Below are 27,989 nucleotides of genomic sequence, written 5' to 3'. Positions count from 1 at the left end.
CACGTCTTATTACGTAACTTTCAAACTAACTTTGTGTAATTGTGTAACTTCTGTATTGTGTGACGTCACCCTCTGTATGACGTGGCGTGTAATCAACGGTATTACACCAAGCCCACAGTCGCATGAATAAACGACACACGTCATTTGTTGCATCACTTCAGCGTCTGATTAATTAACCATACGACTCCCAACCACCGCCAAGTAGGGAATTCCTCATAACCCATACGCAACACCGCCGACGGTCCTAGTGGGCCACGCAGGGCAACCGACCCCACGACCCACCTATCGACTAGAAACAGAGCTAGTCTGGCGCCCACCCGGAAACACTGCATCGACAACCGCCATTCCCGCTAGGAGCTGCACCGGGACTCAAGCCCGAGACCCCAGGACGAAGGCAATACGAGTAATTGGCGCCAGATGCGGTTTAGCCGTCTGGACAAAAATCGATGAAAGAGTAAGCTCTGCGAATGCATATTTTGAGCAACAGAACAACAATGGATAGCACACCAAAATTCGTTACCTATAAATAAGGGACTGGCTGTGTCCTATTGTGGATTAGGAATATGGTTAGGCTACAGGTGTAGAATATTCAACACCTAAACCCTTTTATTGTTTTGTCTTGGAATACCGACCCTAAACCCTCATTTTTGAGTATTGTATTACCAGTTTTTACCTTGCTTTTATTTTTTGTAATACATTTGATATTATTGTTCTATTGTCTATGTTATATTATCTTTGCTTTGCAAGGGTGTGGTTCAAGTCTTTATTTTCGAAGTCAAATGTGTCGTTTGCAAATTAAAAGTTTGCTGCTGTTACTGTAAAAAAATGAGTACATTAATGACAGCGGAGAGCTATCGTTTATCTCATTCTGATGACAGATTATGAATAATATATCGAGTGTTTTGGAATTTTGAATTTTATCGATCCAACTTTCGATCGACTTTGATGTTTATTTACAATACTTTGCTGTGAACGTAAGTTTTATTTGATTTATTTGAAAGTTTTGTTGTATATGAAAGGTGTTGCTAGTGACCATGCATGCATTTTTTTTTTAATTTTCTGTGCTTAGTTGTGTAATTTTAATTTATTTTTAATCATTGATGGGTTCTGGGTTCGAGTCCCGGCCAAGGCATGGGTGTCAATCTACGTACGGACATTTGGTTCATGATATGATAAAAAAAAAGCATCTAGTGCAGGATGTGGGCGGAAACCAATAACCATTAAAAAAATAAATTAAAAAAATAAAATATTAACAACTAGTGATTATTAAGGAATGGTGTAATTTAATGTTATGTAGTATTGTTGGGTGTAAGGTTTTATTTGATATGTTTTGGGGTGGTAAAAGATTGGCTTCAAGGTTATTCTATGATCAATTGTAAGGATTTATGAAGGAAACCCACTTCTGAAGGAAAAATCTGAAATACTTTTTTTTTGTTAACATTCCGATATGATTTTCTGTCATTCTTAATAGGGTGTGTTTTACTTAAGTAGTTCACCAGTAGTTTATAATTTTAACAATTGGGTAGGTAGGTTTTTTTTATTACAAAGCTCTGAAATAGAATGGTTTGTTGGGTTAGGTTCCCTACATTTAAAATACTTGAACATTGTGTGGGTGGGAGGTTAGTTTAAATTAGCTACTAAACATACTGTTGAGTAATTTTAATCGTTTGTTATGAATTGCAAATTTAAAATATAACTAATTTAACATAACTAGCTGTCATTATTTTATGTTTTTCTTTTTTAAATATATGTTTAACCTAACCTAACCAACTGGTCATGTGATTTCAATTTTTTTAATGTAGCTAACTAACCTAACCAACCATTAATTTATATATAGACTACTGTATTTTTTATTGTAGCTAACCTAACCTAAACAACCATTTACACAATTTTACATTTGCTTGCACATGTTTTTTGAAATTGCTTGCAGTTATGTTACGTATACCTATATTTGTCTTAGAGATATAAAATTGGTCATGTAGTTTCATCAAGGCAGTTCCCTAACACGTCTTTCAAAATAGATTAATTTTTTTAAATTTAGTATTTTAACAATTTTGTACCACAGGGTAATTATTTCAGTTTCTAATTGTTTCCAGACTACAATCATAATGCCATTATGTACATCTAGAGGAAATAAGGTCTGTTCCATAAGTAATTATCCAAATTTTGGTGAATTTTTAAAAATACTTTTTGAAAACCTTTCCCTCTTACCATTTAATAAGGCCAAAACAGTTATTCCTCTTATTTTGATATCATTAAGGTTTAAAGAGCTGAAATTATCTGAATAGGTGTACCCTAGGTTCTAGAGTTTGCAAAAAAGAGAGAAGGTCTGTGGGAGATATTATTTATGCCTTGACATTGGGTTAAATAGTTCAAAATTAAAATTGTAACAAAAAAAAGTTGGAAAATTCAAGATAGCAGGCCATCATCCCCCTCAAGACTAGAATACAAACCAAACTTAAATAACGAACAGATAAATATAAAGTACAATATGGAATAGAGATTTAAATATGGGGATACATTTCACGCATGCAATACCTAAGGTCTGTGTAAATAAACCCAGCTGTGTTTTTTTTTATAGGGAATTACTTGTGTTTGTTCGGAGAGGCTGTGTGAAACGACTGCTTTAGTTTTACTCACTCTCGGATATGCCTGCTTTTGGTGCCTACCAAGGCCGCGCCCTCATGCTTGCAATGACCACATTGTCCTCTGCACTCTGTACTGTCTCATGCCCACCGTAAAAGTCCCTGACTGTTGGTGGGCATGTGACAAATATAAATAAATAAAATACGTAAATAAGAATCTAGGACTAGACAAGTTATGATGGATGAGGATGGAGAGGGAGGGATTTTTTTTTCTCCTGTGCATTAGCAGAAATACAGTAGTATGTCCATAAAAGAAGGTCACAATTAAAGAGTAACTCAAAACGGTTTTAGATAAGAGCATGTGCAAATACTGCTTTGTTGTTTTCTCGCTTACAGCGCCACTTACGCAAAGGAGACTCTTGAGCGTGAAGTGTTTTGTGTTCTGCAATTTGCTAAGAGTGAATCTGTAATTTCATCCCTCCCATTGGAATCTCTTTGTACGTGAGTGGTTGAACGTCAAAGTCCCTGACCGTTGGATTGGTCGTAATGTTCGAGAAGACAGAGCTTTTTTTTCGCTGGGCTCCATGTCCACCTGACACGGCTATGCAATTTTTTCCTTTGGGGTTTTACAAAAGTACGTGTCTGCGTTCTGCCGCTACCTAATAATTTGCCAGAGTTGAGATACAGAATTGAATATGCAATTGCTTCCATTACTCCGAACTTGTTAACCAAAGTGTGAGAAGAATTATACTTTAGTTTGGATGTGTGCCGTTTAACTAAAGGTGCAAACATTGAACATTTGTAAGAAAAACTAGGTTAGTTTACCTTCAATTTATGTATGATTTGTTGTAAATAGTCTAAATTCAACTGCTACCATTGAAACTGGGAAATTATTTTTTGGACACTCTGTATAGTGGGAAGGTGGGTGTGTGAAACTAATTGACTAGAATTAAAAAAAAAAATAATTAGTGGGGGAGGAGATCAGGTTTAACTTCTTTAAATTTTGCAACACAGAAAAAAATAGGTCCTCTACAGAACACTATCCCGTGAAGGTTGTAAGTGTGAACACATTCTAAATATAGCTCTTAACCCTTTTGTAGCAGAAATAATGATAGTTGTCAGCAGCGACTTAAGTAGGTACAATCACATTAAATTACTTCTTATACAAGACGAATATCAGCTATAAATTCTTTAATCTTTCATAAAAATTTTATTGTACCTATAGGGCAAAAAATATGGTAGATATTCTTAATATTTTGTTATTTTGCAGGTTGAAAAGTTTTAGCAATAATGGATCACGACTGTGAAGAGCATTCTTGCAATGGCCTGCCTCTGAAGGTGGTGGATTTGATGAGAGAAAACCGGAAAGGCATAGTTGCGTCTTCATTAAATGAATTCATTGATCGAGGTATGTGCTTGCTGATTTTTAAAAAGCTTTCACTGCTGAAGATTTGTTTAAGCCTATGGTGTGGTTCAGGTAGTTATGCATTGCTTGGACAGTATTATTTTATTAAATTAGTTTGTGTGGTTTTGATTCTACTGCTCCCAGCCTGTTATTGTTTAATTTTGCCAAGTTAATGAAAACATACTGACAATGTTTTCTTTTATTTTGTCGGAAACATTGGTCACCAAATCTGACATTAACAGTTTTCGCAAGGAGCAACCTTTTTTTTTTTCTTCATCTCGCTGCTAATATATGTGACCATGCTTCCACCACACGTGGGACATCCGTGATCAACAAACCAGGCTCTACTGAGACTCCATTTGAAAGAGTTTATAAAGCTATTAACACTAAAGCTATTGCTCCAGGAACTATTCCATTTTATATTAATGTTCTGTATTATATGATGGAGTATTGATTTCTATTTGAGGATTTTCTCTGCACACGAGTGTTTATTCACTAGCCCTCCTTGGTATTTACAGAGTTATTTTATGTATACACTTGTTATTTTTGGTTTTGGTTTGTAGTGTCCGGTTTCGTGTTTTTTTTCAGCCCGGAAAAAACTAGGTCTACCGAAGGAAGCTCTAGTCAGAGTGGTACTGGAGCAAGATGGGACTGAAGTTGATGATGATGAATATTTCAGCACGATGGAGAAGAACACAAGTCTAATGGTACTTGTGGGTGATCAGAGGTGGCTTCCTCCTGGTAAAATCCCAAGGTGAGTACTTTTCTTTCATTTGGGTAACTCTTATTACTTAACATTTTTAGGTGCAATAGTTTTCTCGAGCTGTTTTCTGTGCGTTTGCGTATTCATATATTTTGGTCCGTTATTGAGGTTTCTGTATGACAATTATATTGTAACCAGCAGTGGTATGTATATGTCCAGAAAAAAACATTTTAAATAAATTTTAAACTCGTCGGGTTGTTGACTGATGCCCTCTCTGCACGGCCCGGTCCATGTGTGTTTTCGGGCACGGCGAGCAGGTACCAGATAGTGGTGGACGAGACGGACGCCACCGGCAACCGGCTCAGCTCGAGCAAGGAGCTGACGGGCCTGGTGGACCGCCTCCACGGGGACCTGACGCACCTGTCCATGCTCGGGGGCAAGGACCTGGAGCTGCTCAGCGACATGGACCCGGACAGCCTTGCCGACATCATGCCCGACAAGTCAGTACCGCTCCTCGCCTCGGCCCCTTTCGCTCCTCTCCCGCCGTTGGCGGACTCCCCCCTTCCAGGGCTCTCCGGCTGTCCCGACCTCGGCTATCCGTGATTTCTCAAAATCACTCCAGTCAAATGCTGGGATTGTTCTTTACAATAAGCCGTGGCCAATTTAGTTTTGAATTTCGCTGGTCTCGGTAGTTTTTGTGTTGCCAGCATCTAATTCTTGGTTTACAGTGTGCATCTTAATGAACATTTACTCTCGTTTCCAAACGCACAGTTTCTGCAACTAGCACCGTCCTTGTTTTGGTATACTCTGTTGCAAAAATGATTTGGGACGGTATTCCAATGCACAAAAATTGTATTTAAGCGTTGCATATGCTTCACCTGTACGCACGATAGGAGATGGCCAGCCCCTTTAAGTTTAGGGAACAGATTTTGGAGACCTATCCATTACCAATCTGTTGGGCATAGATCACTTCTTCAGTGATTTCGTCCAGATGGTGGACCCGCGACTTGACGCCATTAACTCGTATATAGTAATTTTTGCGATCATCGTGGGATGTACCAAGCAAGTTAGTGTGCCAAATGAAACTTTATGATAGCGAAACTATCCTCAAATACATTTATTTTGTACACTATAATGGTCTTAAGGGGAAATAATCACAAATTAAAAACTACCTGAGAAAACTAGAAAGGTGGTTATATTTTTGTGCAATGGTGCTGCTCTCACTATTAATTTTTGCTGTAACAATTGTATGATAGGTTGTGAAGCGTCTACTAGAATGTGTTGAAACCTGTTTCTAGCCTCGTGCAGGGCATCGTTTATTAAAACTGTTGCCGATTTGTTTCCTTACAGGGATTTGGTTTGTACATGTTTTGGAATACGGCCCATCAGTTGGGTTACGGTTGTATCCGAATAAGGCAGTGCTTATTCGCTACCGTACCCGAACGTCTTGGAATACTACCCTTAGACACTGTTTTATAATATAATGAGTACAGTATTCATGGGAAAATAAGATGCAAGTTTTTCATTGGAAGACCACCCACAAAAAAAAAAATTGGGGGTTGTCTTACAACTGATAGCAACTAGCTCGACCATTTAGGTTAGGTACTCTGTTTATAGAACTGCAAAACACAACACAATAAGGAAGCATGTAAATTGCTATTACAGTAAAACACTTTTAAGATCTTTTTCAAGGGACTTCCTTCAAAAAGTCTTAGTTAGGAAAAGAAAAATTTTCACGTCCATAGTTAGTTAAAAGTGTACATGAATAAATTGTAAAACAGTAATTTTTTTATATGAAAACTAGAACCTGGATCTATAAAACAACAACAAAAAATTTTTAATTCCCTATTGAAAATATAAAATATTTGCTAAGAATTTTTAATTCTCATAGAGATTTGGTTAAGAAAATAATTTAAAAAATGGTTTAGAGTATTTTTTGTGATTCTGTGCAGTGACTTCTAAGCAAGGAAAGGAAGAAAAAAAGTGAGTTAATTTTTCTTGGAACCTTCATGTGTATAATTGGGGGTTGTTTTACGTTCAGGGTTGACTTATTTTCGGGTGAATACTGTATTTGTTTAAATAAATCTACCTGAAACATTATATTTTCTAAAGAAAAATTTGGAATCATAATCTTGGAAATATGTTAATTTTCTTTTTATATTCCATCAAGTGCATCATCTGATAATATTCAATTTTTACTTCTAAGTAGACATAACTAAAAGATGCTACATTGCTTTCAACTATTTATGTCAACAATTCTTTTTATCCTTAGTTTTAAAATTTTTGGCTCTGTTTAGCATAGACACAAATTTATTGAATTGCTTTGTTATTTATAGTAACCGGCTACTACAAATAATTGGTGTTTAGCCTTGAATTATTAATTTTTTCTTTCGGAATGACTATAGCTGTGGTAATACTGTAAATAGACACTATTTTAAAGACTTAAAAAATCATAAATTAGTAAAGTGAAAAAAAAAAAATTCAAACTTATTATAATTTACAATGAAATAAAAATGGGATTTTTTTATGTTAACTAGCCGGGTAGTATCAATGTGGCAACAGGCAGCATTATTTATTCTGTTCTTCAATCGTAATGTCATAGGGCCTTAAACGTCCCCTTAACTGCACGTTGATGATTGTTTGTGCCTGGGCACCACTGCATGCTTATTGGGCTCTCTGAGCCGGCAGAGACTCCTTTAAGGGTTCGTGACATCGCCCGTGTGTAGAGCGCGACTCGGAACTGTCCTACTGTGAACAACCTCAATACTTACAGACCTGGTCCGCACTGAGTGTCGAGACACGTGTCTCACTTGCCTCATACCAGAAGTTGTTGAAACGTGATAAAAAATTTTACATGTCTCACTTTTAACACGATTTATCGGCGTGTGGCTACGCGTCTCCTACATGCCCCTTCCTGAGGTACTGTAAACACCTCGCGGAATGAATCGGTCGCCAATAAATGTTTACTTGATACGCTATTGGGAAAATTACGCTGCAGTTTTAAAATTTATCTGGTTGGTATTGCTTTTTTTTTACATAGCTTCTTTATGATCCAACGTAAGGAATTGATTTAATTAGAGCTTAACATTATGTCGGTATCGGGTCAACAGAGACTGGGGGTTTGATGAAATTACATGGACTTTGACTGAATGCATGGGTGAAGAAAAGGAAGTACTTGAGGAAATCCAACTGTTCACAGCAAAATCAGCCATGAATCTTACGGATATTACACCCTTAGGTAGAATCACCATTTAAAAGTAATAATGTAACAGCTAAACAGGTATAATACATCATTATGTAATATAATAGCAAATCTGTATTGCAGCCTGTTGACAAATAAATGGCTAATGAGATCATCTTTTTGTCTGTTTTTGTATAAGTGTGTGTGTGTCCGTCCTCTCTAACTAACTTTGTTTCCGCGTAACTGATTTTAATAAAATGTATTCAAGAGTTTTTTTGTATGTTTGATCAAAATGAGTACAAACAGTAACAAATTAATGAGATACTAAATTACATATTCAACAATGTGTTTTAAAGTATTGGCACATGAAAAAATTCAAGCAAAAAAATTTATGATTTAAAATATTTATGAGTGTGATCAAAGAGCTTGATTGAAGGTTCAAGCTATTCATATTCACTTAACTAACTTGTATTAATTTTTATTTTTTATTTTTAAAATTAATTTTGGTGAAGATGGTGGAAATAGCAACAGCACTTTACTAAGCCTTAAATAACTTTGTGTATTTACTCCTCAAAAATTTATAACCCAATTAGTTTGTTAAACCGTCTAATGTTTTGTGGCTTATCATGATAATACAACGTATGTATAGAGAACTTAAACCATTTGCACATTCCCAAAATATTTAGCATAAAACCTTATAATTAACAGTTAATTAAAATTTGGTATTTCACTTTTGTTTTGGTTTTCTTAGAAAAATTAAATTCTTGCTATAGGAAAATGGATTAAATTAGTAAGATGATAATATTCAAATAATAAAGATATATATATATTTTTAATAGTAACATTTACAAAGCAGTTTAACAACTAATCAAACATTCTTGTTTTGGCACATTAAGTAATCTGTTCTGTGACAGGCAGCTAGTGCTCTGATTTGGGGGGGGGGGGGGGGGAGGGGGGGTTAATTCTAACACATTTGGGATCCCATAAAATATGGAAGAAATAGCATGAAAATTGATTGAGCAGTGTAGCCAAAACCGGACCTTATGGGCATTGACCACAACGTGAACACCCAGCAGAAGCAGCACCAATAAGTACCCACACAAATTCACTTAATTTTTGCCAATTACGCACAATACTTAACCCGCTGTTCCCAACCTCACTGGATGTTCCCAAATATGTAGGAGATGAGTTGAAATAATTTTATTGATTTACTCAACGTTATTTTTGTTCACTTTATCTTTATCATTAATAGACATACACTTCAGCCTTATGCATGGCGAGACTACATGCAGATAAATTGTACATAATATCCATACATAAAAACAAATCCTGGAATTTTACAAACCATTAAACAAAACTTTGAACTAGAATTAGACTAGATGTGTGTCATTATTAAGCCATTCTGTGAAAATGTCCATTTTGAGTTCATGAGACATTTTGGGAAGTTTCTTTATCAATATAGGCGGATAATAGTTTCTGCATTAACCACTTCTTCAAGTCCAAAATGCATAAATTCCATTTACAGACCACATTTACTAAAAACTTAACTCAGCGCTAAAATCCTAGTTAAATGGGGCAAATACTCTTACTTAGCTTCAACGTTCTCGCAAGGGAAAGTTTATGGGTGGTCGAGACATACTTGGAATTGAGACTCTCGTAGAAAATAGGCAAACCTCCGTCCATTTGCTAAAACTCAGTATTTTATGATACTGAGGTATTCTTGTAGGTCGCTCGGCTCTTCGAAAATGTGTGCCATAACATGCGTAGCACAGGGCATGTCTGCTTCTTCCATCACGCTTCAGTCACTTCGTCGACCCGTCTCTCCAGCGTTATACACTTTTTTTCTTGTTCCATCCCAAAACATAATTTTCGCCGAGCGAAGTGCGGCGCGCGAGTGCTCACAGAGTTTCATTGCAGACTGCTGATGCACTGTCCACCCCTCCATTTGCAATTTTCTCCCTCCTACCATCTCACCGTCCACGTCACTAACGGTTCACACCACTAACCGTCCACGTCACTAACCGTCCACAAGCAAATGTATTTTTTCAATGACCACAGTCTTATCTCTTTTTTAACTATGCACGTTGAGTGATTAAATTTCTCCGCTGTGAAAATATTGGACAAAGCGACAAAGTTTCTATCAGTATCATAGTTACCTTATTATTATCTGTGTAGCATAAATATAACGGTTGGAAAAATGGCATTTTCAGTGGGGTTTTTAATTAGTATTTCACAATGTTTACTTAATCAATTGTTTATCTCGATACTGTGTATTCAGACATGAGATATGGGGTAGATATACCTAATGAGATCGACTCGCACACAGCTGACCGGCTTGTGAGGTAGTGGGAGGTGCGAGACGGTGTGTTCTTGGACAAATCGGTGGGTGTTGTCGCGTCTCGCGTGGTAGGGCAGTCCTTGTGGTGGCGTGGCGGGTGTGGGAATGTGGCACTTCTGGTTTTTGCAGGGTTTGTGAGCCGTGGATGAGGCTGTAGCCGGCTGTTAACAACTGTTCATGTTCCAGCAGAAAGTTCCTGGAGCAGCTAAAGGAAGCTAGCGGAAGGTTCTTGTCAGAAAAAAGACAGGCACAGGATGCCCTAGAGCTTCTCAAATTGTACCATGGGCAGCAGAACTTAGCACAGAATAAGAAGGAGAAAGTGTGAGGTATGTTCACCTTTTTCTTTACTCGTGCATATAAAAAAAAATTAGTTTCAAAATTTTTGTGTATGCATACAATTTACAAAACTTCAAATTTAAGATGAAGACAAATATTTAAATGCCTTGAATACCAAATGCAGGCTGTCTTGCTAATTTTTTTTTTTTTGCTGAGTGCAAGCTTTAATGATAAATAAAAAACTTCAATATTTATCGCTCAGCTATGCTCCCAAATTCAAATTGAGCTTTAAAATCTGCTATGTACTATATCGATACAGTATGGAAACTTAAAATATTTTGTAATGTGGAGCTTATTCCCATGAATTGTGGAACTCCAAAACTATTTAGTTTAATTTTCTTGAGAACTGTTTTGTAATACTTGCTCTTTCTTGTCATGCTGTGTGGTGATTTTGCTGGTCAGTGTACTCATTAGCTTTTCTCTCTTGCACTTACAGTTCATTCTGCTAGTATATACAGCGAAACCCCTTATTTACGTTACCGTTATTTACGTTTTCCCGTTATTTGCACTATATTCTTCAGGTCCCGTTTGGTTCCCATATAGTCCAATACAATACTTTCCCGCGAATTACGTCTCAAAAATCGAATCAATCCCGCTATTTACGTCACGTAACAACCATAAACAACCAGAAAATACCGTGGAGCTAGTAGGCAATGAACATTTTAAATAGCAAAATATACATATTTTATAACATGAAAAGTTGCTTTTATTTCTAAACATGTAATAATTTAAGCCTAGGCGTGTAAAAGTACGAGTAATTATAGCAGGAGACAATCTAAAATGCACGAGGGAAAAACGTAAACTCATGAACAGGGATGTTAGACAGTGGCTCAACGAACCTGGTACAGATGTCACTAAAAGCTGGTATCTGGAAAAAAAACTGGTACACTCACAAGATCTTACACTGACAAAGATCCTGTAGATTTTGTTTCATAGATTATATATATGTATATATATAATGATATTTATATAAACTGCTTTAATACTATATATACTATGGAAACACAAAAAGGTTACTCACTTGTCAACAAATAAAGTATGATAAGGTTGGTAACTTATTTTTTATTCAATCGGCACAAAATTTTTTATCTGAACTGAAATAGTTTCGATACCAATATTCATAAGAAACCCCTTAAGGTATCAATAACATAATATATTGTAGTTATATAAATATATTTATAATTTTAATCATTCAACAAAATAAACACATATATTAATAAATATTGAGGCTATCTCATTTAAAGTAAAGTTATAAAATTGTTAATTAAAAATATAAATGTATAACAGCATGGCGGCATGGCGCTGTGATCAATTTATAGAGAACTAGCTTCTGAAATTATAAGATGGCCATAAAAACGTTAGCACCTAGTATGAATACTTTCAATTAAATCAGCACTTCTCGTAAAATGCCTTTTTATTAATAGTATAAAGATGGAATTATTAAAACGCAACTATTCGAATTATTCGTCCACGCCTAATGTTAATTATTCATGCATGGCGCATCGCGCATGGTCGTTGTTCAAAGTTGGTATTTCTGCATACCAGCATAATTTCTACTTGGTACATGGTACAAGACCCTGAAAAATTGTATATGTACCAACAAGTTGGTACGTCTAACATCCCTGCTCATGAATGTACAAACATGGCTGCTTGTAAGTTCTGATACTGTATTTATGTCACAACTTAGCCGAAATACTGGTACGAGACATAAACTTCACAAGATAAAATGAGCGGTGTCTTGGTAACTGTTTTATACGTCTTTTATAATTTGGGAAGTGTTGTACAGTTGACGCCATATTTTTTAAACTAACCATTTATTTCTGGGGATCGTAAATAATTAATTATTGGTATCAAGACATCATGATAAACGTAAACTTGAACATGTCACGGCAGCGAGAAAACTGGTGCGTATACCAATAAACTGGTATTAGAACTGGATAAAATTGGTACACGGGAGGTGGAGCTTATATTTTTTTCCGCTAAGCTCGCATCTATTGGTTGGCGGCTGATGGCGTCATGAGTCTGGGCGGAGCATAGAGTGCGCATGCGCCGCCGCGTCGTTACAGCAGCTGACCGAGTACAATGACCTTTCTCCGCGTTTGGCGCGCTATTGACGGTAAATATTCAACAATTTGCGGCCTTTTCTTAAAAAAAATTTTACTGTGAGCAATGTGTATGTAGCCCGTATTTGTTATAAACCCTGCCGGTTGCAACTGTATTTATAATTTGGAGAGGCAAATAATCTTGAACAGCCAAAAAAGCAAGCAGAAGAAAATTTCAAATTTATTTTTAGGAAGTAATCAGAAAAACATTTTGGCTTTCATTCTTTTTTTTATTTTTGTCAAATGTGGTAAATTAATAATGGATTAAATACTAAAGTAAAATTTGTTGTTAGTGTGTTTGTACCTGCATTGTAGTATGTGCTATTAAACAAAAGGAAAAAAATTCTAAATAAGGTAAACTGTACTCCTTTTTATACTTTTCCCTTTATTTACACTTTCCCGCTTTTTACACTTTTTTACTTTGTCCCCATGAAAAGTGCAAATAAGGGGTTTTGCTGTATAGTATTCTGCCATGGGTTGTATTTTTTGGGGGCTCTTCAGGTTTACCCAAAGTGTGCTGTGGTTTTATTTTCACATTTGTTATAAACTTCAGACAGTCATTCATGTTGGCAGCCACACAGAATTCAACTTATAACATCTCCAGAAATGTCTTTTATATGCAATCACCTTCTTGATTGAAAGAAACACAGAACCTGGGGCAAATAATTTTATCTGGCTTCATTATTTAATGTACATATTTTTTAACCCCAAAATTAAAAAAAATCGGTGTGGGTATGTTTGTTTCATGAATTCGATTCAAGTTCCAAAAGTGCAATGTGATTTTCTGACTCCTCTGGGTTGTCCACGTCCATTGAATCTATATTCAATGCGTTATCATTGGGTTGGGCTGATGTAGACGGCGTCAGTGCTCAAGGCGTCATATTTCACCATGTGCGCTCACCACTTTGGGCCAGTTGCATTTTCTGGGCTTCTTTCTTTCTTAATGAATAGAGTTGACATCTCTCAGAAAGTCTAGATGGCCGGTTATAAATGGGTATCACTCGTTGCATCTTCAATTTCTTCACTTTTGGTTTGGGCATTATTACTTGCTGTGTGCGTAAAAAAATATTGTGCACAAAATATTAAAGTATATTTAAAAAAATATTTGGTTGTCTGTAAAGTCGGTTTATGGACGATAGTTTAATGTGACAACGTCATAACAAAACATTGATGAAATGATTGATCCAGAAGAAAAGGAAATATCATATTCGGCCTGAGACTGAGCCATAATAGGCTACTGCAACCAAACCATTTAGGCATTAAAAATATTATATTCTTTGAGGAAGAATTTTTTTTTTTAATTTGAATCATATTGATTGAATTATCACAATTTTGTATGGATACAAAGGAGTGAAATGAAATGTACAATTTAGTTAATAAATTTACTTTTAGTTGCATTCATTCATTAATTCAAATATATTTATTACTATTGAAATGTTGCGTGCACTGTATTTATTTTTAGAAGTACAAAAAAAATTTTACACCTACCAGGATTCGAACCAATATCCTTTGGATTGAAAGTTTGCAACGCTGACCGCAAGACCACGAGGCCATACATAAAAATAAGTAGTTTTAAATGACACACACAAACACAAACACACACACACACACACATACACATATATGTGTTACAATATTTTTTAAAACATTGTGCAAAAGATCCCGGGTGTAATTTGAATTATTATGTTGCACCGCTAGTCAGCATGGCCCCTGGTACGGCGCTCCTTCCCCTTGATCCCCCCCTCTTCCCTCTCCAGGTCCTCCCCTCCTTTTCTCCTTCCTTCCCTGCCGCCGCGATGTTAGCGCCCCTAGCGGCCTAGTATTTTGAGTAGTATATAAGGGTGTCCTCTGCGTGGCCTCCTCGCAGTTCATTCTCATTAGGGGAATGGCTGTCCGTCGAGACGAGCAAATGTTAGCATGGTTGACCACTCGGCGCGGTTACTATTGTCGATAGGCTGTAGATATGGTCTCTACTCACCCTGGGTGGTTGCTAAACCTTCGGTCTTAGTCTCGCGTCGCATGAATATGTCAGTGAACGAACTTAGTCTTGCTCATGCTCATTCTTACGTTATGTTCACGTAGATTTGCCCGCAGCCGAGTGGTAATAGTCAGTGTAACTACTTCCTCAGTCTTGGTGCTATAAGTTCTGGGCGATTCATGAGTCGCTTGTGGTGGTTCTTGTGCGGCGCTGTTACACTGGGCGCATGTTACTTGATTCATTTAATATTCCGTGTTAGCATAGGTGACATTTGCGCGTGTTCGACTTACGGCTTACACTACTACACATTTTAATCCGTATGATGAAAGTTAACTTACTGGTAGAGCTGCCCTATTACTCGCGAGTAAACATATTTTATGTACTATTGATCCTGCTTGGAGGCGGTTGGCTTTATTGTGGGCGTAAATATATTTATATATATATATTCTTGTTAAGAGCTGGTGGTCTTAGAACACTTTTTGAGAGCTCTAGTTTAAATATATGTGTTTGTCCCTGTTTATATACTCATGTATGATTATTGTGAAGCCTTTAATAAGCAGTCGTGAAGTTGGTATAGCCTTACGTTATTTCAGGAGGCACATTTATTAGACATTAGTGTACATGTAATTTCTTACGTATATTGAAGCGTTACGGTTATGTATATACGTGGGATGTATCACTAGGAAAAATTGTGTTGTTAGTCTCTTGCTTTCATTTGTTAAGCATTTGAATATATAGTAAAAGATGGCAGTTAATCTTTTATAAAGATACCTTTCTGATGTCGTATGTTCGTCCTTTATTGTACTTCAGCTGTGATGATTGTAAATTTCATATAAAGAAAATATATTACGCTATCGTTACCTAGCCTCATGTTTTTTGTAGCCAGTTACACTTCTCATAGTAACACTTCTGACAGTTGCCTTAATATCTTAGATATTTCGTGTTTTCTCCTGCTACGCAACACGTGTAGTCAATCCTTTCAGTAGAGGATTGGTTACAATGTTTAACTGTAAAACACCATTGTTGGTTCAAAACGTATTTGAATATTCAACATTACTTTTAAATAACCGTACCAATTGTGCTGAAAATCGGTGGACGATCGTTAAATTACATAATATTAATAATTCAAACAACGAAAATATGATTGAAAAGTCAAATAGATGGTTGTTCCAATCGAGTGGAAGAGAGATGCCGCACATGCGTACAATGAGCATGAAGAGAGATGCCACGCATGCGTACAATGAGCAAACAGGACACATCCGTAGTGGGACATCCGTAGTGGGACACTTTTTCGTGCGTGCAGCCGGCGTTCATCGATTTATTAGACGTTGTCACGTCAAAAAAAAAACATCATGTACACTCTAAAGTTAAGAATAAAAGTTGTTTGGAGCAAATCGACCAAGTACTTTCCTTTGCTAGCTCACTTGCGACTCAGCGCTAGCCACACCTACTATGCATTTTAGCATTCGCTGGTGTGGGTTACGTCAATGTGAGGGCCCGGGGTGGGGGGGAGGGGGGAGTGATAGTGCCAGCGTTTCCCTTTGCTGTCAGAGCAGGATTTACGATGGTATAGTTGTTCTTAGCCTTGAGTTTATATTTTGGCCAAGTGGGCTGTTGCTATGATTCTGTCATGGACCTCTCCATACAAAACATTCGACGTTCATTGAATTCACGTCAAAAAAGTTGAATGATTGTAAATATTACTGTGGCCATAACTTTAAATGTGATCTATGTGTGTCGGGTTACTTTTAAGGTTTCCTATGAATTTTATTAACAATAACATTGTAGTTTTCATCCTATAAGGGAAAACCTAAGAGTTAAAGAAATTTCAAAACATAACGGGGCTCCTCTGGTGACCGGGTCCCAGGTTTTTGACCCCCTCCCCCCCAGTTGCCCCTCCCAATCGACGTTCTTGAGAATTGTTAGTGAGATTTCAGAAGTTGTCAAATTAATTGTAATACACTGCAGATATAGTTATTTCATCTATTGTGCCAAGTGATTGAAACAGGTATTCTTATTGGAGTTGTCTCGAGAAAGGCACTACTAGCTTAAATCCCACACTGGAACCAGTTGCAGAGTGGGGCTGATAAGAAACGGTACAAATATAAGGATGCTCTATGTGAACTCAAATTTCAGTAAATAACATACGTGATGAATAGTGTCACACTCAGTTTTTATCTGCTTATCCTTATGTTTTGGTTCTTTAGAGGAAGAGTCCGATTTTTATGAAGAATAAAAAATTTTCCCTTTTTTTTTATCACCTATACGTTAGGATGGTATAATAGAACATGTATATACATAATTTTAAGGCTTAATGAAGTGGCTGTGTTTGCAAACCAATTTTGACCAAATTTGAATAAGTAATAAACATTCTTTTAATAAATTTAATGGAGTAATGATTAACAAAATCAAATTAAGTATTAGAAAGGGTACATACCCGTACATACCTATATATATGTATATATAATATTATGCTATCTTTCTAAAACATTGTAGACTGAATATACAGCAGTCAACTATTCTTCTGTACATATGTGAAAATGTATTATTGAATGAATGAATGAATGAATGAGCAGTAATTAGAGTTGCCAGTGTTCAACAGTATAAGCAGCAAAGGTTGTAGTTATAGAAAAATATATTGGGGTAAATGTATTTTTGAAATAACTTAATTTATGAATTCTAAGTATTGACACTTTATAGTCAATAAATTTACTTCCTTAATGCATTAATTGAAACGTTAAATTATTTGTTTAATTCAATGTTGATGAATTTTTTAAACTTCATAACCGTTTTTAAATACACGATGTATCTCATGGACTTGAAAAGACATTCTTCTGTAACTTTAAAATTTGACTTTAAAATCTTATTACCAAGTATTTCACTTCAATTAGTATTGAAGTGAAATACTTGGTAATAAGATTTTACGTTTTTTGCTAGGCAAATGCTAGTGCTGTTCTTGATTCTAAATCTATCTCATCCCTTTACATTTAAAAGTGCTTGTCAGTAATTATTTGACAAAATCTGTTGGTCAACACTTAAAATTGTTATATATAATATAAAAATAATATACCTTATGGCCACAAAATGTTTTTATAAAAATATGAAAATAAAATACTTTAAAGCCACATTATTGGCTTTATTTGTTTCACTAATAAAACATTTATTGATAAAGTTAAGTATGTAAAGTGTACACACACACACTCACACTCACTCTCACACTCATGCACACATGCACACACACACACACACACACACACACATTCATGCACATGCGCACACACGCACACAAATCATGCCCATAGACCTGAAGTTTATACTTTTAATTTGACTATGAAGTGTCTGTTAAATATGAGTACTGTAGTTGTGTTTTTAAAATTCGTGTGAAACTGGAAAACTATTCTTTTTTACTTCATGATATTTTTTTTTTGGTTGTATTTTACATTGCTCATGTATACATAGAGGCTTAAAAGATGTGATCTAGGTGTTCATAAAGTTGAGTCAAACTGCCTGGGATCAACTCACGAGCCTTACCACAAGTGAGATTCCTTAGCGATCAGGGCTACTGTCTATGCTGTTCAGAACTAAGTAAAGTTGTCATGGCAAAATAATCAAAAAATTCTGTGCATGTTGCTCTCACGTTTTACATTACTATTATGGCTTTCATAGGTCTCTACACTGCCTCAATTAGTGGTTAAAAAAAAAATAGCAAAGCATCCTACTGTGAAATATGTATATATTTTTTAACATTAATATTTGTTAAGAAGGAAAGTTAGAAATTTCATCATGCTTGTTGTATGGTATATTTAATAGTTGGTGTTATTTGACTTAGAAGATATTGTTGATTTTTGAAACATGTTTTTGTGTGATTTTTGACTTTTGTGTCACAACAATTTGTTAATGGCTTATACTTATTTAAATTGTTTCTGGTTTTTTTTTTCAGTGCTTATCTTTAGTCTGTGCTAAGAAGTAATGGTTGTTGATATTGCTGTAGCCACACCAATGAATGTTCAGTTTCCCCTGAGAAAGTAATAAACCCCACATATCACGAAGAAGCAACTACCCCAGCCATTCAACATGGTCTCACGTCTTGCCATAGCCTGGTGTGTATTCACTTGTTTTACAATACTTTAGCAGAGTTAAGTAATACACTCTATAGTGTTTGTCTGTTTCTGTACCACATGTAACGACTGTCGTTTACGAGTTATTCAAGGGATGTTAAGTAACAGTGTGTAATTATTAAAGTGAATTATTCTTCGTTTTAAGTATTGAAAAAGCTTTTCCTATGTGTCTTTTAGTAATTTATTTTTGGTTAATATTTATTGTTACACCATTAACTTGTTTTTTAAGTAACTGGTTGATTAAGTTTTGTATGAGAATCTGTGTATTTTTTTCCTTATTGACTAGAATTTTTTCATGCATTATGAATTTCAGTTGACCTAAGCAGATATTTTCATTTTGGATAGTTTATGTTTAATGGTAATGTGTCTTGTTGGTGGCAGTAATTGAAAATATAATGTACTGGTAAGAAATGGTAGGCCTAGATGGTGCACTATTTATTTGTTATGTATTTTTAAATAGCTTTTTAGGTAACACTGTAACACTAGTTTGTATGATAAAAACAATTTTTGAAAATATGAATTGCTTTTAGCAAAACATAGTGTGGCAAGCTAGGTTTGCATTTGGCACAATATTTGATATACTCATATTTATTAAATTGATATTAATGTTTCAAAATAATGTTATTGTCAAGCACTAAGATATAAGTACTAGTATTTTGTAGGTGCCAGTGTGACTTGGGTAATGTTTGCGTGTGCATTATTTTTTTGTGGATTCCTTAAAATGTATTAAATACGAAAACACATTATGTCATAAGTTGAAGGATGATATGTTTGCATTATGGTTTTATGCCTTAAACATTTTATATCCTCCCACAGTAATAGCAGAGGTCATGTTTTACTGTTGGATGTTTTGAAGAATTGTTTTTTGATTGAGTGAACTAAATGTTCTGGGCCTCATCACGTGCCACGGTGCCTCGTAGAACAATCAAGGGGCATAAAATTTTCTGGGTGAGGACACAAAAAATATCTTGCAGCCATAATAATCAAATACTATGCCTCTCACATGTTTAACATGTTCCTGCCAGAGGGCAGCTCTGTCATGCAGAAATTATTATTCGTGATGTATGATCAGTTTCAGTAGGAACATGGCTTAGCCCATGAGAGTGGTGAAACCAGTGCTTTACTACATAAGTCTTGGAGCTTTGAAGAATTGAAGTCTCTGTACCTTAAGACGTTAGTGTGGAATTTTTATGGGAGTTTGGTTGTTTTAATTGTCCTGTATTTCATAAGCATATTAATTTGGGAGGTTATCAATTGGATGTCTACTTCATTATTACACTAACCATGTATTAATAGGGATAAGATTATGTGGTGAATTGCGATAAAACAGAAATAACTCCGGAAAGCATGCTAATGCACCATCCATATAGACAGAAGTGCAAGTAGTACACTGTAAAACACTGAAATGATACCAAAAATCATTAAATCAATCAGTGTTTTAGCAGGACTTTATACATGTATGCATTAATATTTTAAATTAATGAATTTAATTTTTGTTGGCATGAAGTTTGTACCAAAGTGTATCATGTAAAAGTGTATTGGGTAAAATTAATTTTACTTTGTTTAAACTTGACTATCTTATAACATTATTAGCAACTCATTTACACTTCTGACATTGGTATATTTTCCAAACACCTCAAAAGTTAATTTTCCTTCCAAATAGTTCTTCCCTAGACATACTTATTACAAATTATTTTACTGTAAAAATGAATCACATACATAATAATTAAAATGGTACTATTTTGATTAAATAATTATTTAGAAATATATTAGTCAAATATTTTTTGAAAACCACACTATCTTTATGAGAGAACTGGATTTATCAAATTAAAAACAATAATGACAAAATCTTTAATTTTAAAAACAAAATTGTCTAAAAAATAATACCATAAAATCTTGTCCTTATGTATTAAGTGTGAATTGTAGTAAAAAAAAACACCAAAAATATAGAAATACCAAAATATTTTTTAAAGGTTTCTGTTAACTTTCACATTAAAAAAATTTGAATTCTTTAATGCAGAATTTTTGTCATAGACAGGTAATACACTCACTGTGCAGAAACTTTGTTTACATATAGTACATTTTGTGAGGTACAGATGTACCACTGCATAATTGATGCAACACACTGCCGAGACACATTGAAATAAATAACTGAGGATTTGCATTAACTGTATATTAATTAAACACTTAGTGTGGGAAGAAACAGTTTAATTCACATCATGTAATGCACAAAGTGTTTCGACATTGTTCAGCTGTTTTAAGGATTATTATGAAAAGTTCTGAATATTTAAAATATATTGCTGCTGTATAATATAGTAAGAATATTAATGTATCCACTAGGATTAGTTTGCAATATTACCTGACAGTAGTTTTAAATCAGTATTTTGAAACCGTACATATTTATAAGCTGTTTGCGAATAAGTAGTTAATTTTTGTTGATAGCAGAAGCATAACAATGGTTGATAAAGTTAAAAAATTGAGTTGTAGAATGTATTTAGATGAAGATCAGAAAAATTTAAATGCAAGGCTTATTTGCAGAATAGAATAGTGCATCATTATTTTAGCTATGCAGTTGGTGCATTTTAACATACCATGTGTGTATATAAATCAAACCACATAGCTGTTTTGTATATATAGCTGAAGTATTAATTGTTTTACATAGTTTTTACTGTAATTTCAAACTTTTTTCATTCAGGAGTTTATATGATGTTAAAAACCATTAATTCTCTGTCTCATTCGAGGTTAGATGTAATTAGTGTTGTTACTTCAAACTTGACGTAATTATTAAAATGAGTTTTCATAACACTCCTTTGTTTGCTAGGCGCTAGAAAACGGGGAAAAAATGTCTCCCTTGTTTCATTAATATTTTTTTAATGCAGGAACCCATTCATCATCTGTCTAGTAAAACACATTTAGTTCCCCTCTCATGCTGCATCTAAATCTTGTTAAATTTATGGCATTGTGCATTGGACAAACATGCACTCACACAATAATGCTGGAGGATTTTTTTTGTGTTTAAGTGTTGTTCTGTGTTTATAGATGTGCAGAAATGTGATTGTATTATTCCACCATTTGGTGGAATTGTTTAATGTAAACTTATGTTTATTAGTTAAGCTATTTTTAGGATTCATTGAAAACATAATGAATTCTCTTGTAGTGTTTGATGGAATTTTGTATTTTATTTATTACTTTGTTGTAAGGTAAATATGCACTTTTATATGTTATTAAACTAGATGTGTTTTTTTATGTGATCAATGAAAATAAATTTGTTCAACAATGTATGTAAAGTTGGTACGTAATTGTTTAGGCATTCAGTAACAATTTGTAGATACGTAGTATTGTAATTTTGTGTGTTGCATTCCTACTATTTTCATTATGCCAAAGTATTGAAGCTCCATTTAAATCATGTTATGCTGCATGGGCTTTTTTAAGCCATTAAGAGTGAATGAAGAAATGTCATGCTTCTAGAAGTAAATACATGAATGTTAATCTATTGTAGATTTTATAAACTTGCAGATAAACTGACTTATACACCGTTTTCATGTTGGACCGGTTTTATTCGTACTGAAACAATATGGAGACTTTCTAATTCAGTTTAACTGCTCCCGTCTCTTCCATGGTGGTAGTTTTTCAACATGATAATTGTATTCAGTATGGTGTAAATTTTTGAGAACATAAAGGTTTATGATGTTTGTAATGATACTCAAATTGGTACATTTTAAAGTAATAACATTTATGATTCCTGGATTTTTCAGTGAAATAAGGCACTTAAACATTCTAAAACAGGTTTTTTAGCACTGCCTTTCATACCTTTATATCATATTTGTAATAAAAAAAATTCATTTGCTAATGACTTAAGAGAAACTAAGTAGGTTATGTGTAAATGGAAGAGGGAGTTATTTGTTAAAAATAGTAACTAATATTAAAGAATTAAGTACTTGTGTGTTTAAAACTACACTATTATAGTAATTTTAAATTTGAAAATGTGTGTTTGTAAAAAAAAGTAGTTAATATTTTTTAAATATTTAAATTTGGTTTTGAGTTTGATTTCTCTCTCTGTTTCATTATTGAACAGTTTATTATTTTAAAGACAGCTGATTAATATTTTGATAAACATTATTTTTAATTTTTTTTTCATAGGTGCATTACTTAAAAAAATAAGTATTTTCTACAACTGAAAATTAGTAGTGTACAAAGATATTTGATTTACTAATAACAAGGTATAAATATTCAGTGGTAAATATACTAAGTCAATTAGGTAATTTAAATGCTTGATGAATACATAATTGTGGCCATGGCTGGATTTTACAACAAATCAGACTGATCGTGGATTTGACGAGCAGTTCTCCTTTTATACGAGCAAGTGTGTGTGTGTAACAATTCAAAAGACAAAAATTGGATGCAAAATGAACAGTACTTATTTAATGAACGTGACATTTTTTCATAAAGTTTAAATTTAAAAAATCAAATGATTGAGCCAAATGTTTTTTTTAATAGATGTTTCTGTTTATAGTCTAGCTATTGTTATTGGATTTTATAATCATCACTAAATGCAAAAAAAAAAAAAAATAAAAAATAAAAAAAAAATGTTTTTAGTCATTTAGGTTAGTCTAGTACAATTGTGTTTTATGTAGACTTTACCTAAGTGTTTTAAAACTTTTGTCTTTATTAAAATGTATACCACATAAATACACCCAAGTTTATTGGGGAGTTTTAATCACAAAGTAATTGGTGCACTTATTATAAGTGTCTTGTAAATGATGAATATTCCTTGTGTCTGTAAAAGCATGCAGTATTATCTACTATTAAACAAAATATTGTTTAGTTTGTGTCAGATTTAAATTAAGTACTGTACTGTGTTTATATAAGTGTGAAATTCTGGATGAATTAATTTTTGACGTGTCACAGCAATAGTCTTTAACTGTTCATACATGTTTGTGATCATCAAATTGTACCATGGTTGCTGTGCAAAAATGCTTCACTCTTACAAAACTTCAAATGAGCAAGGTCACACAGGAAGTTCCATACCATAAGTACATATTTCACGCAAATTACAAATTATTTTATATGAAATTATTCTTAGTACTTAAAGTTTAAATGTAGACCCAGTTTTGTGGTGACTTTAATATCATTTTCCAATCATTGTTAATTGATGGTTTTACTAAGTGGTTATCAGATTGGTTTTCGTACATTAATTTTAATATATTTTATATGGAGAACGAATCCAGTTAAAAACAGAAATAGGAGGCCGGGGACATTTTTCAAAATAGTCATATTCCTGTGAGAAATCTCATAGGTTGTAATTCTTATGACTACTCACTGATAATACTGTGTCTCTGTTTCGTAATTAGATTCTTTAAAACTATAAAATTGTCAGAAATTTGTTGTTTATATTTTTCTCCTCATTTCTCCTCATGCCTATCCTCTTCTCAATTGAAGATGTTATTTTTTTATGCTATTTAAGGAAACACATTTTATTCAAAAATATTTTGTTTCATCAATCATCAGTAAAAAAAAAAGTGTGCATTTGCAGTGTACAAAATGCAATGTCTGTTGGCTAGTGTGCAAACACTCAATTCATGTTCAGATTTATTATAATAAAACGTGCTTCGCATATTTAAGCACATTAAATTTTTAATATGGCAACCATGCTACAGTTTGCTTCTACTGGGACCGTTATTTTGGATTTAAATAGTAGAGTACTTTTGCATGCAACAGTGATAAAACACCGAAATACTTAGGTATGAGACAATCAGAATTGTTCAAAATATTGTGTGATATATTGCATTTGTGAACCATAAAAATTGTTTAATTTTTTTTACTGTGTAATCATTTCTTGATTCTTATGTTTTTACATCAAACAAATTTAGTTTTATTTTGTTTAGACTTAGACAATAGTATACATATGCATATTTAGATAATATTGAATATGCAAAAGTTTTTATACCTACCATTAAGGTTTGTTAAAAAATGGAACGAAGCAATGAACAAACAATTTTATTCCCAATATAATTCCACTTATACGTCTTGTGAATTTAATGGGTATTTGATGTTCACCCAATTTTTTTGATACATTTTCTCCATTCTGTATGTTTAACATCTGTTTCTTTGTTGTAAGATCAGATTTATTTTTGTGTTGTCAATCACGTCATAATTAAGTTTTTGTTTTCACATATTTGTAGAATAGTTATTTAACCAGTCTCCCATTACATATTTTATTTTGTTTTTCTGGCTGTTTGTGTCGACCCGTAGCATAGCAATAATACCTCGTCCCTGCCATAGTGCTGTGATGACCCTAGTTCGAACCATCAGCGAGCTCAAAGTGAAAGAAAAAGAATTTTTGGAACTGAGAGTTGAAAAGCTGCGTCTAACATACATGCAGTATTTCGTCTTTTACTGTTTTGTCAGTTTTGTTTGTCGTGGCATTGGCATGCCACATGCTGGAACTGTTAGTCCACCGTTGGTGTTTGCTTGCCAACAGATTTGGTGTAGACATGATACTTAACTTTTGCAAAGTGAAAACCAAAAATTCATGTAAACTTGATCTTGCTGTTTGCTGCTGGAGTTTTTACAGGCTAACTTTTGTGTGCAAAACATCAATATTTGCACCTGATTTGACACAAAAGTGGTTTTGGTGTTTCATGGAATTGGCTGAAAGTTTTTTAACCCTTTTTAAAACCCATTATTTTTTTGAAGGATGTTTTATTATAAAATTTGGTAACAAAATTTTTATCTTGGTGAAAGAAATATATAGAATAATACATTAATACTATGCTTTTTTTAATAAATTCACACAGTTGTATAGAAAAAGTAATATTTTGGAAATCTTAAGAACATAAGTACCTATGGCTTAAATTTTTTCCACGCGGTATTTAATGCTTTCTTGTGTTTAGTGTGTTTACTAATTATTATAACACTCTTATTTTTTTTGATCAAAAACCTTTTGACAGGTTGATTTACAAGCGAAAATGATTTACAAGTGAAAATTTTTTACCATCACGATTTTCAGAGTAAAGAAAATTAACTTTATATGAATTTTTTTTTTATTTTTTTTTTTTTTACATTTACGTAACTTTGTAATCATTCAAGAATGTGAGCCATGTAATTGGTAGCCTTGAACTCACTTTTCGTCCACCCCAGATCATGCAAGACGGGTGCTCTCGAAGCAGAGGAAATTCTGTTTGCAAGAAGACCATGATATGGTTACACTTCTTTGCAAGAATTTCAGTTTACTTTTCCCCTCAAAAAACAAAAGCTACATAAATTTGTGGTAATCCTCACAGTGACTCAACATCTCAAGTAAGTATGCAAATGAAAAATACTCTGTGAACTTACTGTGTGAATAGTGTTTTCTTCTATTTGCTGTCATTGGAAAGTTGCCTTAACAATTTCCATGGATCACCATGAAACGAGAGAGTGCCTTATTGGTTCAGTTTTAAAGTTTGGTTCTTGTAACAAAGTGTCCCATGTTCCTCCAAAATGCAGATATTTGTGTCGTACATGTGTTTTGTGATAATCAATGACTCTGTGTTACCATCACGATTAAACCCACCAAAATGTTGTATCTTACTGTTTTTTATCGTCAGATTTATCCACCAAAGAAATTTTTGCTAAATGTTAAAAGTTTTAGTGTGTAAATTAAACAGCAGTTTTTTATATGGTATTTATTGAAACAGCTGAATAAATACAGTTGATGGGTTGCGACAAGGGAATTTAATAGCATCCAGTAACGTATGAAGTATGAAACCCATTATCATTATTGTGCAAGTGTATTTATGTTGCAATTTTGGACTTGCACATCAGTATTTATTCTGCCTGTACTGACATGACAAGTGGTGTGAATGAGCTGCTTACAGTTTTCTGAATTTAAAGTGAAGACCAAAAAATTGAAAGCTATAGGAATAAAGTTCTTGTTAATGATCTCTTATGAATTTTTCCTGATCAATCCTGAAAGTACCCTATTAATGTTTTATGGACAAATTTTAACATGTCATTTAACTGGATGCATGTGAATTACAGGATTGTTAAAGAATGACCAGATTGCACTTCTGGTTTGATACACAGAGTTGTGATTGAGATGGGATTTAATTTTGAAATTGTTAACCTGCATGGCATGGCATGTTGGTGCATCTGCTATCTGTAACTCCTGTGCGTTTGTGGGAATGTGATCTTAGAGCTGCGTTCTGTGCACGTTAAGTTCACGTTTCACAGAATGTCAGGTGGAAGTGTTCACTACAACCTATGGCAGATAGCTTTTGTTGTGCTAAAGAGCCATGATGAAAGGCAAAAAAAAGTAGATAAGCAGAGCAACTGTCGGCACATGGAGTGTGTAGTGGGGTCGTGTGTTAAAAAACTGATGTGACAGTATACAGTTCAGTGAAAGGCTACACACGGTGCATTTGGCAGAAAGTTTGTCTTGCTTGAAGCAAGCAGTATCAAGCAGCAGTGCTCTCTCTTGGATGGATTGACTCTCCCGTGAAGTTGACGCCAAGAGGAACTGAAGTGCAGTGTAGATGCTGCTGGATATGTAATTAATTTTCCTCAGCAAAATGTTTGCCCTTGCAAGAAGTGCCACAGTTATTTCATAATAATATTGGTATACATTGGAAAGCGTTTCCTGTAGTTCCAGCCAGTGCATGCATGCTTGGGCACTAAATTAAGAAATAACCATTTTATGTACAGATTGGAAGTGAAATTTTTTTTCAGTTTTTAGGGTGGCTTGTTGCTAAATAAGTACATACATAGTATATCTTAAGCACAACTAAATATGCAGTAATCAAAATATTTGTAATTTCTGTGTAGTGTTTGATTTTGTGTATTATAAGGGTTGTATTGAAATGTTCTATGGAGTAGTCAAATTGCAGTCTGGTGATGAAAGTTTTTGTCACTGTAACAGCATTTTTTTTAAACATGTTTTTGTTCATGTGTATTGAAGTCTAATATCTGTAATTTGTTAGAGAAATTTCAAGTAAAAATGCAATGCTTCAGATTCACAAAACAATTTGCTATCAGTAAGAGAAAATTAGTATGTAATGCTTGATAAGAATAATATTATTTCACAGTAATTCTTAGCATGGGTTATGTTGTTTAGACAGTGTTTATTGGAAGACTGATAGGCTGTGGGTTAATAGAAATCAAACGATTGCTCAAGTTTTATGACATCTGTAGCATACTTTTGCACTGATTTGTAATCTCAAGATTTGTATATAACTGTGCATGTAGAAATAAATATTTAAAATTAAA

General features: G+C 34.1%; 1 protein-coding gene across 2 annotated transcripts; it reads left to right on the top strand.

Moving 5' to 3' along the window:
- The first annotated feature begins 737 nt into the window (after positions 1-737).
- LOC134532650 (DNA fragmentation factor subunit alpha-like) lies at positions 738-27,989 on the top strand. Of its 2 annotated transcripts, none has more exons than XM_063369302.1 (6): positions 738-974; positions 3,856-3,993; positions 4,579-4,744; positions 5,011-5,193; positions 10,399-10,538; positions 18,569-27,989. In XM_063369302.1, exons 2-5 carry the CDS (start codon positions 3,876-3,878, stop codon positions 10,535-10,537), a joined length of 606 nt encoding a protein of 201 aa, XP_063225372.1. In that variant the 5' UTR covers positions 738-974; positions 3,856-3,875; the 3' UTR covers position 10,538; positions 18,569-27,989. The 2 variants fall into 2 exon arrangements, with proteins under 2 accessions (XP_063225372.1, XP_063225373.1); XM_063369303.1 differs by having other exon boundaries at positions 753-974; positions 10,402-10,538.

This window comes from Bacillus rossius, chromosome 6 (genome assembly GCF_032445375.1).
Source record: "Bacillus rossius redtenbacheri isolate Brsri chromosome 6, Brsri_v3, whole genome shotgun sequence".
Lineage (NCBI taxonomy): Eukaryota > Metazoa > Arthropoda > Insecta > Phasmatodea > Bacillidae > Bacillus > Bacillus rossius.
Note: the sequence above shows the minus strand (reverse complement) of the source record. Positions and strands in the feature narration are given on the sequence as shown.